Source organism: Echinops telfairi, unplaced genomic scaffold (assembly GCF_000313985.2).
Source record: "Echinops telfairi isolate 266 unplaced genomic scaffold, ASM31398v2 ScPeMD7_23;HRSCAF=83, whole genome shotgun sequence".
Lineage (NCBI taxonomy): Eukaryota > Metazoa > Chordata > Mammalia > Afrosoricida > Tenrecidae > Echinops > Echinops telfairi.
Window position 1 is genome coordinate 69,467,512 of NW_022103920.1, and position 13,242 is coordinate 69,480,753.

Below are 13,242 nucleotides of genomic sequence, written 5' to 3' on the forward strand. Positions count from 1 at the left end.
TATGTCCCACTGGTCAATTTGTGCCTCCTCTGTGTTGGTGTCCTTCCTGATTTCCAATAGCCTATGTAATCCCTGTGCCAAGGTTCTCAGGTTTGTTCCAATACCCTCACTGATGTCCCTAATAGTTTGGGGTTTTAACCTCAAGGTCTGTGATCCACCTTGAGTTTATTCTTGTGTATGGAGTGAGGTAAGGGTTCTGCAGCCACGCATCCATTTTCTCCTGCACCACGAATTGAAGAGGGCATCCGCTTCCCATTTGATATTTTTGGGCCCCTTGTCAAAAACCAGTTGTCTATATGCTGATGATTTTATTTCTGGGTTTTCAATTCTTTTCCATTGGTCTGAGTATCTATCATTATACCAGTACCACGCTGTTTTGACCACTGTGGCTGTATAGTAGGTGCTAAAGTCGGGTAAAGCAAGTCCTCTGACTTTGTCCTTCTTCTTGAGGAGTTCTCTGCTAATTCTCGGTTTCTTCCCTCTCCATATGAAGTTTGTAAGCTGTTTTCCCAACTGTTTGAAGAAAGATGCTGGAATTTGGATCGGGATAGCATTGAACTTATATATTTCCTTGGGTAAAATTGACATATTTACAATATTGAGTCTGCCAATCCACGAGCGTGGGATATCCTTCCATTTGTTGAGGTCACTCTTGGTTTCTTTTAATAGTGTTTTGTAGTTTTCCTCGTATAGATCTTTTGTTTTTTATGTCAGGTATATCCCTAGATATTTCAATTTGTGTTTGGCTATTGTGAAGGGTAACCCCTTTTTGATCCCCTCTTCTGTGTCCTTGTCCAATGTGTACAGTAGTGCGGTAGACTTCTGTTTGTTGGTCTTGTAACCTTCTACTCTGACATATTCCTCTATTGCTTCCAGTACTCCTCTTGTGGAACTTTTAGGATTTTCCATATATGAAATCATATCATTTGCGAATAACGATAGTTTCACTTCTTCCTTCCCCAGACGAATACTTTTGATATCCTTTCTTTGCCTTATATTGTTAAGTAGGACCTCCAGCACGATGTTAAATAGAAGTTATACTAGCTTCATAGATGGAACTTGGGAGTTTGCCATCTTTTTCTATGGTCTGGAAGAGTTTGTGTAGGATTGGTGTCAGTTCTTCCCTGAATACTTGACAGAATTCACTTGTGTATCCATCTGGTCCCGGTTACTTCTTGGTTGGTAATTCTTTGACAGCCTTATCTATTTCTTTTATTGATATTGGTCTGTTGAGGTTCTTGATGGCCATTGGGATAATCTAGGGAGGGATTGTTTTTCCAAGAATTTATCCATGTCTTCCAAGTTTTTTTATTCATTGGAGTACAGTCCTTCATAGTACTGTGTAATTATCCTTTTGATTTCACTATGGTCCGTTGTAATATTCCCTCTTTCATCCCTCATGTTTGCTATTGAAATGTGTTACTTCCTTCTTTGGTCAAATTTGTGAGAGGTTTGTCGATTTAATTTTTCTGTTCGAAGAACCTACTTTCAGCAGCATTGATTTTTCCCCCCCATAGTTTTCTTATTTTCTCTCTCCTGAATCTCAGATCTAATTCTCATTATTTCTTTTCTTTTTCTGTTAGTTGGATTTTCTTGCTGACTCCACTCTAGTTGCTGTAAATTTTGTGCCAGTGTATCAGTCATAAGCCTCTCCTTCGTTATGTGTGCATGTAATGCTATGAGACTTCATCTGATGACTGCCTTTGCTGTGTCCCATAAGTTTTGGTCTGTCATGTTTTCATTCTCGTTGGAGTCTGGAAATTCCCTAATTTCATCTCTTATCCGAGCCAGTACGCTCTCCTTTTGCAATAGTTATTCATTCTCCAATGGTTTGCCCTTGATTTCTTTATATTACTTTTGTTTATTTCAAATCTTATGGCACCGTGGTCAGAGAGAGAGGTCTGTATGATATCAATATGCTTGAATTTATGTAGGTTCGACTTATGCCCTAGCATGTGGCCTATTTTTGTAAATGTACCATGTGAGCTTGAATAGAATGTGAATTCGTTTTTGTTTGGGTGGAGAGCTCTGTAGCTATCTATCAGGTCAAATTGTCTAATTGTAGTGTTTAGATCTTTAGTTTCCTTTGGTGTATTGAAGTCACCTACTACCGTGTTTCCCTGAAAGTAAGACATCCCCTGAAAATAAAACCTACTTACAGTTTTGCCTCTCGCTGAAATATAAGGCATCCCCCCGAAAATAAGGCCCCCTGAAGCTACCTTGACTCTGGACTCTGGACTGTAGCGGTGGGCACCGCCGTGCAACTCACTGCTGGCCGCAGCGCAGCCGGAGCAGACAGGAAGTATGAGGTCTCTTTTAATAAAACAATAAATAATATGTGTACAGTATTCTTCTTGTGGAAAAATAAGATTTCCCCTGAAAATAAGACCTAGCGCATCTTTGGGAGCAAAACATAATATAAGACACTGTCTTATTTGGGGGGAAACAGTAAAATTATTGAGGCTTTTTTTTCATCCTTTGGAGTGTTTGCTTGACATATTCTGCTGGATGCTTGTTTGGCAAGTAAATGTTTAGAATGCTTATTGGTTCTTTATGCAATGTTCCCTTGAGCATTATATAGTGTCCATCCTTATCTCTTTTTATGGTTTGCACTTTGAGGTCAACTTTATCTGAGATTAGGATTGCAACCGCTACTTTTTTTTAATTGCAGTTTGCCTGGTATGTTTTCCTCCAGCCTTTGATTCTCAGGCTGTTTTTATCTGTAATGTTGAGATGTGTCTTCTGTAGGCAGCAGGTCGAGGGGCTGTGTTTTCAAAGCCTGTCTATTAGTCTCTGTCTCTTAAGGCCTGAGTTCAAACCATTAATGTTCAGGGTGATTACATCTATCTGTGGACCCTGTGATGTCATTTTATCTCTCTTGTGTTGGGTGTTTTCCTGCCTCCATTTCTTTTCCATGGGTTGTGCATTTGTGTGTTTGTGATTCATTCTTGCCTTCTTTCCATCATTGAGCCAGTTCTATCTTGGGGGCTGTTTTCCCTTTGATGGTCTCTGGGTGGAATTGTTCTGTGTGGCGGTCTCTTGTATGTGCTTGGTGAGTATTGCTCTTCTGCCCATACTGGGTCAACTAGGGTCTTTTGTAGTGCTGGGTTCCTTTTAGCATATTCTTTGAGGCTTTCCTTGGCCGGGAAGTCTCTCACTTCTACATCAATTTTGATAGATAATTTGGATTCAAGCCACCAACCTTTCAGCTAGTAGTTGAACACTTAAATGTTTGTGCCACTCAAGGAGGGAAAGCTTCCAGGGTACTGTGACTCACTATCTAAATCCAGCTGCTTTAAAAAATAGTAGCTACTTCTCATGATCTCCCTTGCACCTCTGCCTGCCTGGGGTCAGAGCTGTATGAATAGGCATGCAGTTGCTAATTTAATAATTTGGCACTGTCTTTCGGCAGCAAGAGTAATATCTGATTTCAAACTATGCAAAATTTACACTTCAGTTTCCCAGAGGAGTAAAAACTTTCACCATGTTGACTGCATAAAAATATTGTGGAAAATTATGATCATTGAGGGGAAAAAAATCACCAAAAGCCATCGATGCACCTGCAAATTAATGGAAACCAACAGGAAAGTTTTATCTCCTAATTATTCACAAGCTTTGAATTCCAAGCAATTTGTGGTGATAGTGTCTGTGTATAAGGGTGATTTTATGCTGGGCTCTGAAGATCATCCCAGGAACCTTTGTGGTGTAATGGTTAAGCGTGGGGCTGTTAACCTACAGGTCAGCAGTTTGAAACTACCAGCCAGCCCCATGAGAGAGAGAGAGGGATTTCTACTTTAAAGAGTGATCATCTATAAACTCACAGGACGGTTCTGCCCTGTCGTCCAGGGTCGGTCTCGGTCAGAATTGCCTGGATGACCGTGAGTGAGGCTGTCATCCGGGACTGCAGTTACGCCCCACAATTAGCCAGAACAATGCTGCTTTCTTTGTTTGATACCCTTGGCCAACATTTCTCATTTGAAGGACACATTCTTTTTCTATGCACAATTTGATGTTTAGATTTGGTTAAGGCATCCTGATGAATACAGCTCTATTTTTGAACAAATACCTCAGTACTGTCACAGGCACATGGGTTATTAGTAACCAAGTGCTCTGAAGGAGAGACCGTTCATGGACAAGCCACACTTGACACGGCAGTGATTTGACATGAAAAAAGTGGTGGGTCCTTGGGCACCTCTGTGACCCATTTGTTCACCAGCTTGGCAGGAGAGATCCCCACACTTGCTGTATTTTATAAACTTGACTTTGTTCTCAGGTTCCAGAAACAAGTTAAGTAGGTGTTTTGGTTTTTGTTGTTGTTGTTGTGCATGTATATTAACTGTTAAGAGAAAAATGCAATGATTAAAAAAAAAGAGAGAGAGAGAGAAATGCTTTTCCTTGGCATGTCCGCATGTTCTTGTTTTGATATTTGGCATTTGACAGCATGTCCTCATGTTCTTGTTTTGACATTTGGTATCTTAAGTGAAGGGACAGGATAGCAAGCAAGACAGCATCACCATCAGCGAGGAGTCTGCTGACATGTAGATTCAGGTGAGGCAATAGCCTATTGGCTAAGCAAGTTTATAGAGCAGTGGTTCTCAACCTCTGGGTCGTGACCCATTTGAGGGTCGAATGACCCTTTCACAGGGGTCGCCCAATTCATAGCAGTAGCACAATTACAGTTATGAAGTAGCAATGAAAATAATTTTATGATTGGGTAGTCCCCCAAACACGAGGAACTGTATGAAAGGGTCGTGGCATTAGGAAGGTTGAGAACCACTGGGCTAGAGCCATTCTTGCTGTTTTCTAGTGCTTGTCCTCCCACTTACAAGCTGTATGATATGAGGCTGATTACCTGCCCTCTCTGCTCCATAGTTGTTTTGCTCTATAAACAGAGCACTCACTTATAATACTTACTTCATAGGGTGGTTATGAACATTAAATTAGCAATTGGATATGTGAAGCATTAGAATAGTGCCTGGCACAGAGTAAGTGATATTTTATACTTTAAAAAAAGTATTATGTGATATGTAGTTGTACTGTATAAAGACAACACGATCAGATTTCTTGCTATCTGTAAATGGCCAGGTCTTGTGTCCATCCCTGTGTCCTCCTCCTCCTTCTTTCTGTATAACAATCTCAAAAGCTCATTAAATTTTAACATTAAGCATTTATTGCTCCACTCCGGGTGTAGGCCCTTTGAAACTGGTCTTCCCGTGGCTGGACTCAGTGGAGAGGCTCTGCTTCAGGCTGCAGATTGGGGTCATGCTGGCTTGTCCTGTGGTAGAGCCCAGAAGCAGAAGATGGCCCTGCCAGTCACATTTGCTAATAAGAAATGGCCAAAGACTGTCACATAGCTAAGGCCACACTCACGCCCACCCAGCTGGCTGCACTGCAAAGTCATGTGGCTAAGGAAGGGAGTGCGAAACTGAGACTTCTAGATCCATCCATTGCACCTTCTGGAGGATCAGGATTCTGTAGAATTTTTTAACATCCTATAATTCTTTAAAGATATTGAATCCAGGTTAACAAATGCCCACAGGATTTGGGTGATTAAACATACCATGTCACCCTTCAATTTTCACTGTGGAGAGCACAATTGAACCCATTAAACATAAAAATAATGCATGTGTATGTCTAGAATCTTATTTTATTTTATTGATGGTTCTAAAACATCATACCAATTTTACAAAATGATCTTGACTGCTAAGTCTAATACATTGATGTTGACTTACAAAATGAAAGAGAAGTTAATATGAAAGCTATAAACTCAAATGTCTCTAGGTAGTTGGCAGGCAACACAATGTGTGAGACAACTTGCCCTGTAGAACTGGAAGTTGGGGGGACTGGGGACAAATTGACACCGTTAGGGCACTCAGTCTCACTGGCTACACTATACACCCCATGTATTGTCATTAAGCCAATAGCAACTTACAATGACCTTCTAGAGCAGTGGTTCTCAACCTTCCTAATGCCGGGACCCTTTCATACAGTTCCTCATGTTGTGGTGACCCTCCCAACTATAAAATTATTTTCGTTACTACTTGATAACTATAATTTTGCTTCTGTTATGAATCGGATGACCCCTGTGAAAGGGTCATTCCACCCCGCAAAGGGTCTCAACCTACAGGTTGTGAACCGCTGTTCTATAGGGTCTCCACAACTAAATTTTTACAGCAGCAGAGACAGCCTCATCTTTCTCCCATAGAGTAGAGCAGCTGGTGGGTTTGAACTGCTGAACTTGTGGTTAGCAGCCCAACACATAACCTATAGAACCACCGGTGCTGGCCATATAAGATACGCTTTAGGCCATCCGATTGTGATACTTGATTAAATAGATGATCTATACTCCAAATATTATTTGGAAATATTTGGAATTATTCCAAATATTAAGGAAAGGGGAAAACTACTAGAAAATTTTATTTTAGCTACACTGTGACATAATACATGTTTTATCCTAAAACTTCTTAATACATTTCAGATTGAGGAGGTTCCAGGAGAATTTACCCAGGATGATCTTGCAGAAGATGATGTCATGTTACTAGATGCTTGGGAACAGGTAAAACTCTATTTTGCTCGGAACACAAGAGTGTGCTTATGACCAGGTGTTGAAAATAACCTGCCTCAAAAAAAAAAAAGGGGGGGGGGGCAAGTCAAATCATAATTATCCCTATAGATTTAGGTGGTATTTAAAAGTGACTCAATACAGTTTAGCAGAAAATATAATGAATATATGTGGAACGTCCATTTCTTCATAAGTACATGATTCTGTGGTCTCTAACTTTGATTCTATGGTTTTAGATAAAAAACAAGATTCTAATGCCTATTTTCTATTCATTTGTAAACTTTGCTCACCTGTTGATTCTTAACTAATAAATGTATCAAATGACAGCTGGAGAGAAAGCCATTGGGAAGGCAAAAATAGGCTGCTGGGGTCTGACAGGAAGTTACAGCGTCAACTCTAAGGCTGGAGAAGAGATGGGAGCACCTGCAGCAGGGCTTTTTGACCCACACAGGAAGTGGCTGTTGGTCGGTATTTGGGAGGGCGTAGCTAGGCATATAGGTGACCCGACAGGGCATATCTGAGTGTCCTCTTTGTCCCCCTTATTATCGATGTGAGTTAAAAATACCACAAGGGGAAAAAATAAATCTGTTAGGAATTACATTATATGGAACAATGGTTAGATACTTAACTGCATGAAACCTAGCCTTAGATGGAGTCAGTTACAGAGATTGTACTATTTAAGCCTATTTCTAATTATGAAATCATTCCATTATATTATACATTAAGTTGCAGTCTAAAAGTAACACTTGGATTGGAGATCCAATCATAAACTCTTCCTAAGAAATGAGGTTCAAAACCCATGTTGATAAGACTCCTTTGTTGATTTAAGAATTATAATATTTCCATCTTCAGAAGGACTTCTCTCCATTTGTAATCAATTCTACCAATTCTACGGCTGCAGAATATTTCCCATTGTGCATTTCCTTTTTAAAATCATTCTTTCCACTTAGGTTACCATGCTATCTTTGTTTTTTCTCTGCCCCATAAACAGACATTCCAGCGCTTTCAGTATGAATTAGAAAGCAATCAGAACTTAATTTGACCAAAATTGCTTGAACAAGTGAATTTAAAGTGTTTTAGACAGAGGGTAATTTAGGATAATTTTTCAGCAATAAAGTACTTAGCCACACATTTGATAAGGCAAGGAATGAGTGCAGAATATATAATTATAGCAATTAAAAATAAAGTATTTTAAATTATGTAAATCCTAAAAATTATAGCATTGTTATCATCGTTTGACAGGAGCATAATCCAGAAGGAAGGAAAACAGTAGGTTTCAGCCAGAGGATCCTGCAGAGCACAGGGCCGCTCTGGGTTATGTATGGCTGCACCCACCCCCATATATCTTCATCGAAGAACTAATGACCACCCTAAATAGTCCCAGAGACAAAACAAACCAGAAAATACCTTGTTTGTGTGAAAGATTACTTTATAAAATGTAAAATACCATGTAAATAGAAAAGTCAGTGATCAAACCGCCTGGATTTAATCCAATTCCTCCCCATGCCCCCACCCCACCCCACCCCCATGGGCAAGTGAATGAATGACTCTGGTCCTTTGGCTTCACATCCCTAACTTGTGGGTTTTTTACAAAGATTAACAGAGCAGTTGGTAGGACTGTAAAAACTGTGTAAACACTGTGGAAAGCAAAGCACTATGGCACGACCTTCCACAACTGGGACTAGAAATCAGTGAACCAACAATCCTTACTGGGTCCATCCCCTGCAGTAGTAAGAGTCAGAGCTGGAGCAGGTATCTGCACACCCATGTTCATCGCAGCAGTGTTCACCACAGCAGGAAGATGGGAACAACTTAAATGCCTCCCTGTAGACGATCAAGAAGCTGCAGCACCGACCCACAGGGGCGTACAGTGCATTACTAGGAATGAGGGTGCTGCCACTGAACACTGCCCATCACGTGGATGGTCCTGGTGAACATTCTGCGAAGGGAAATTAGTCAATCGGAAAAGGACACATACTATATGAGACCACTGTTAGCAAGAAAAAGTCAAGACAAAGGGTTTCATACCGATGGGAACTCATGAACTGTGATTGTTCCTGGGGCGGGTGGGAAAGGAAGGGAAGACGAAGCGCTGGCTCTCGGACAGATGGGTATTGGCCTGGGTAGAGGGAGGATAATATCCTCAGGGCAGAAGATAATCAAGCAGGGGTGGGGGTGGGAACATCCATGGGTGTTTGATGAGTAGCTTAAGTTATGTAACACAAAATCGATGATCTGAAATGTCAATCTCCCCACCCGCACACCTAGTCCATAAAAGTTATTTTTGAAAGATTAAATGAGCAGTGTATAGTATTTCTAGCACGGGGTCAACATTCCCACAGACCACACTGTTGTTCTTTTGTGTTTCAGATCTTTATTTGGATTGGCAAAGATGCCAATGAGGTTGAGCGAACAGAATCTCTGAAGTCTGGTAAGCTACCTCCCCCGAACCAGCCAGTAACCCTGGGGTGCTTATCAATGGGTACCTGACAGCCTATTTATCCCACCAGAGCTTCTAAAACAGCTGTTCTCAACATGTGGGTCGTGACCCCTTTGGGGGTCAAATGACCCTTTCACAGGTGTCGCCTGATTCATAACAGTAGCAAAATGACAGTTATGAAGTAGTAACAAAAATAATTTTATGGTTGGGGGTCACCACAACATGAGGTATTAAAGGGTTGCGGCATTAGGAAGGCTGAGAACCACTGCTCTAAAAGTACATATCAAAACCAATAAATATCTGTTTTTTATCCTCAGCGCTGAAGAGCAATGTTGTCTAGTTGCGTGTGTGTGTTTTCAAAATAAAGGATTTCAAATTAAGAATATAAAAAATACATTTAAGAAACAGCAGAATGTCAAGAAGAAATTTTGCTACTTAGTTTAGAAAATAATTGGATCCATTTACTTGAAAAACTATAAAAACACTAAAACTTTATTTTATTGTGGGAATAATAAAGCCTTCATAACTATGATAGCTTAGACTTTTCAATTTTCATTTGAGAAATGCTGTTCTTTCTAGCATGTTTGCTGCATGAAAAAGATCAGGGTGGTCGTGCCAGAAATAAGGTTCCGTAAACGTTGGGAACCTTTCAAGCAATAAGGAAAGATTTTCCACAGAAGTTGAGAGAAATAAAAAAAGAAACTGTTCAAATGGCATAGTATTTGGTTATTTGAGGACAATGGAAATTTGATGTACTATCTTATTTGAAGAATTTTCTTTGTACAGTTATTTTAGTTTAATCAAAACTAACTGAATTGATACGTCTTGTCACTCTGTTTAGCCAAAATGTACCTTGAAACAGACCCTTCTGGAAGAGACAAGAGGACGCCAATTGTCATCATAAAACAGGGCCACGAGCCGCCCACATTCACAGGCTGGTTCCTGGGCTGGGATTCCAGCAAGTGGTAAACTGGCTTTTACACATAAACATAAATATGGGGTAGCTGTCTTGTTGCTGTTCTTGGGGGCTAAAAGGGGGTTTTGTTTTCAGAAAATGAGCTTCAACTATATGGCTATTTTTTTACTGCCTAGTATTGGTTCAAAATTTTGTTTATACTGAAGTTTTGTAATGTCAATATATTAAAATGGCTTGAAGGAGATTTTTGTTGTGGACCAATAGTAGTTCTTTGGGACATGAATTTATAGTTTTTATATGGCCTTTTAAAAGTGAAATGCTTTATACAAATGAGGGGGAGGCAGAGAACAGGACCTTTCATTATTCAGCAGCCATCAGCCAAACTTCCTTAAAGTGCCAGGGAAGGAAGCATGCAACTGCATGCTGTGCTCACAACCATTGTGTAGTTGCAGTAAGGATCACGTCTGGATGGCTTTAAAAAGCTTGTTGCTTTCCTTCTTTCGTGAATGTGACTGTTGATGCCGTTAATGTCTCAGTGTCAGTTTTTAAGAGAAAGTACTTTTTTGAAAACCTTTAAAAAAGCCTTTGAAAGCACAACTTTTTCATGAAAGACTAATTTGTATTCTTCATATAAGTATGATAGCACCTATGTTTAATAACACAAAAGAAATATACAATAAACTGTCCTGGTTCATGCTGAATTTCATCAATAAAATACATCTGCTTGAAAAGCTTTTGTGTTGTGACATATTCTTCAAATCTGACATATAATTGTATTACTAATTTAAGGTTCAATGCTTTTATGTATTGATAAATATAAATGTTCCTTAATTAAGTCATCGAATTTGTAATAGCTTTTCCATGGTGAGACAGTCATGGAAGGTTTAAATATCCCATAGTGCACGGGACCCCACAACTCAGACAACATCTGGAGCTCCAATAACGTAGAACCCATCTTTGTGCAGGACTGAAGTGGCTCCTTGGGGATAAAGAGCTATATTTTCTGGGGAAGAGAAGGAGGATCGGAGGACTTCTCACTTTCCTCTCATGGAATGGAAGGGCATATGTATTTCAAACAGGCCCTGGCAGAGCAAGTGTTTCCAGTTGCATGTGGAGCTAAAGGTAAACTTCTCTGAGTAGGACTTAGACACCGTGCACAAGATAAGAAACGAGTGAGAAGCTGTGCTCCTAGGGAGCTGTCATTCATTAGCATGGATCGGGCAACACTGGCATCAGTCCCGGTTCTACTTAGGCACTGTGGGTCTATCATGATTGAAGCAGATGAAATTCTAACCATTCAGAGGTTTACATTCCAGGGAGGGGACCCACAGAAACCCAAATCAATGAGTAGATATATTCTAAAATACACTTGAAAATAAGTTCTATGGAAGAAAATATGTAGTGAAGGAAGACAGGAAATGCTGGATGAAGAGTGAGGTGCAATTATAATGGCTGGCTCAGAAATCCGTGTTGCTTAGATTGTATGAAGCAGGGAATAGACAGAGGTAAGGGAGGGAGCCTTGTGATCCACTATGCAGAAGAAAAACAAGAACAAAGGCCTTGAAGTGGAAACCTACCTCATATCAAGGGGTGATATCTGAAAAATCACCATTACCACTAGACTGGGAAAGGGTTCATCAACTGTGAGCAGGACTCCCATTTCTAGCCTGACTTGTGCAAAACTGCTGTGGTGGTTACATAATCTCGTGTCAACTTGATGGTTTAAGAGTGATGCCTCCTGTGGGCATGACCTTCTCATAAGGATTCTGGGAACTTCCTCTCTCTTGATTCGGCCATCAGAAGAGGTGGGCCTCTCTCTCTCTGTCTTCATTTCCCTATGGACAAACCATGTGGAGCTGTACTGAGATCTAAGTGAGCCATGCAGCAGAGACCTGAGGGGACATCCCTGTGATGCTTCCACTGCCATTGGATCCATGCCTGTGACCTTCCTGTATTCGGCATCATTGCATGTGTTGTGTGAGTCTGAAGAGGAATTTATAGACTAGTATCAGATATATGCGCTAATCTAGGACTTAGGGACTTGATCTGGATTGGTCTGGGATGTTTTCCCAATATGCAATTGCTTTATGATATAAAGCTATTCCATATATATATATAATCACTGAATTTGTTTTTCTAGTCAACCCAGCCTAATACAACTGCTTTCCCAAATTTCATATCCAAGTCTGAGAGCAGCAGCACAGGCAATACAAGGAAACAATTGAGCAAGACTGCCCAGCCTAAGCAGAAAGTGTGATGACAGAAATTATGCCAAATAGCACCCCTTTGGGAAAAAGAAGAAAACAACCATAGATTTGATTCTAAACTGCTATATGCAAAAAATTTAGGAGTCCTAACTCTAGTATGTTGTAGAAGTCCCTGGGTAGCTCAATTAATTCACTGCCCTTCTACTGTCTCAAACATGATAGCCTTCTCCAGGCACTGATCTCTCCTGACAACATGTCCGAAATATGTGCGAACCTTGCATCACATGGGCTGGTGTGTTTCTTCTGTGTGGACTTACCTGATACCTCATTTAAATGGCTGCTTGTTTGAAGACATGTCTTTAAGACCCCAGATGCTACTGTTTATGATAGCCAGGCACCATCTACTTTCTTCACCACACTTTGCCACGGGCACCGCTGTCTTCAGTGATCACTTCATGGGGTATGTATTGAGAAAGGTCTTACCGTACTTCTTACTAATTTTTAATAAGGAACACTAAGTTTATTTCTTCTCTGATTTTTGTAATAGCTTTTTTGGGGATTGGTGGTACAGACACATATTTAATCCTTATCTATTCAGGTTTTACAGATTTTCCTCATCCCAAATAAGATAGAACATTCATTTTTGTGTGTGAAACTTGTGTCTATTAAGAAAAAAAAAATAGCTATTATAAGAAAACCAAGATAAAACTAACGAGATATAATATATGTTGCTAAGTAGAAATATATATGCTAGTAATATATAAGCACATTTCAGGAATTTCATATGAGGAATAATCTTTGATAGCATTAATTCTGATCAAAAGATGAAGAAATAAGGAACTTATGGAAAGTGAGCCACTTCTTTATGGTCATAGTTGCTAGGGTTGCTTGTTTTTGTAATATCATTAGGAACTGGCTTAGAAATAACTACTAGTTTATATGTATGTTATTCAGAAAGAAAAATCCTAATTAGGTAGGACTATTACTAAATGGACCATATATGTATAAAATGTGTTATTAAAATAGAATTGTAAAAATGTCTTGCTCTATCATGTTATCTGTATTATTATTTTGCTCCCTTTTAATTTTAAGTATCTGTCCAACATTTTAAAAATGT

General features: G+C 39.8%; 1 protein-coding gene across 1 annotated transcript in view; it reads left to right on the forward strand.

Moving 5' to 3' along the window:
* The window catches only part of SCIN (scinderin), an 85,906-nt gene extending 75,294 nt beyond the window's left edge, over positions 1-10,612 (forward strand). Inside the window, exons 14-16 of the mRNA XM_004702689.2 lie at positions 6,479-6,556; positions 8,933-8,993; positions 9,844-10,612. Coding sequence (XP_004702746.1) covers positions 6,479-6,556; positions 8,933-8,993; positions 9,844-9,971 — 267 coding nt within the window. The 3' untranslated portion in view covers positions 9,972-10,612. The remainder of the gene's footprint in view (positions 1-6,478; positions 6,557-8,932; positions 8,994-9,843) is intronic.
* Positions 10,613-13,242: the final 2,630 nt, after the last annotated feature.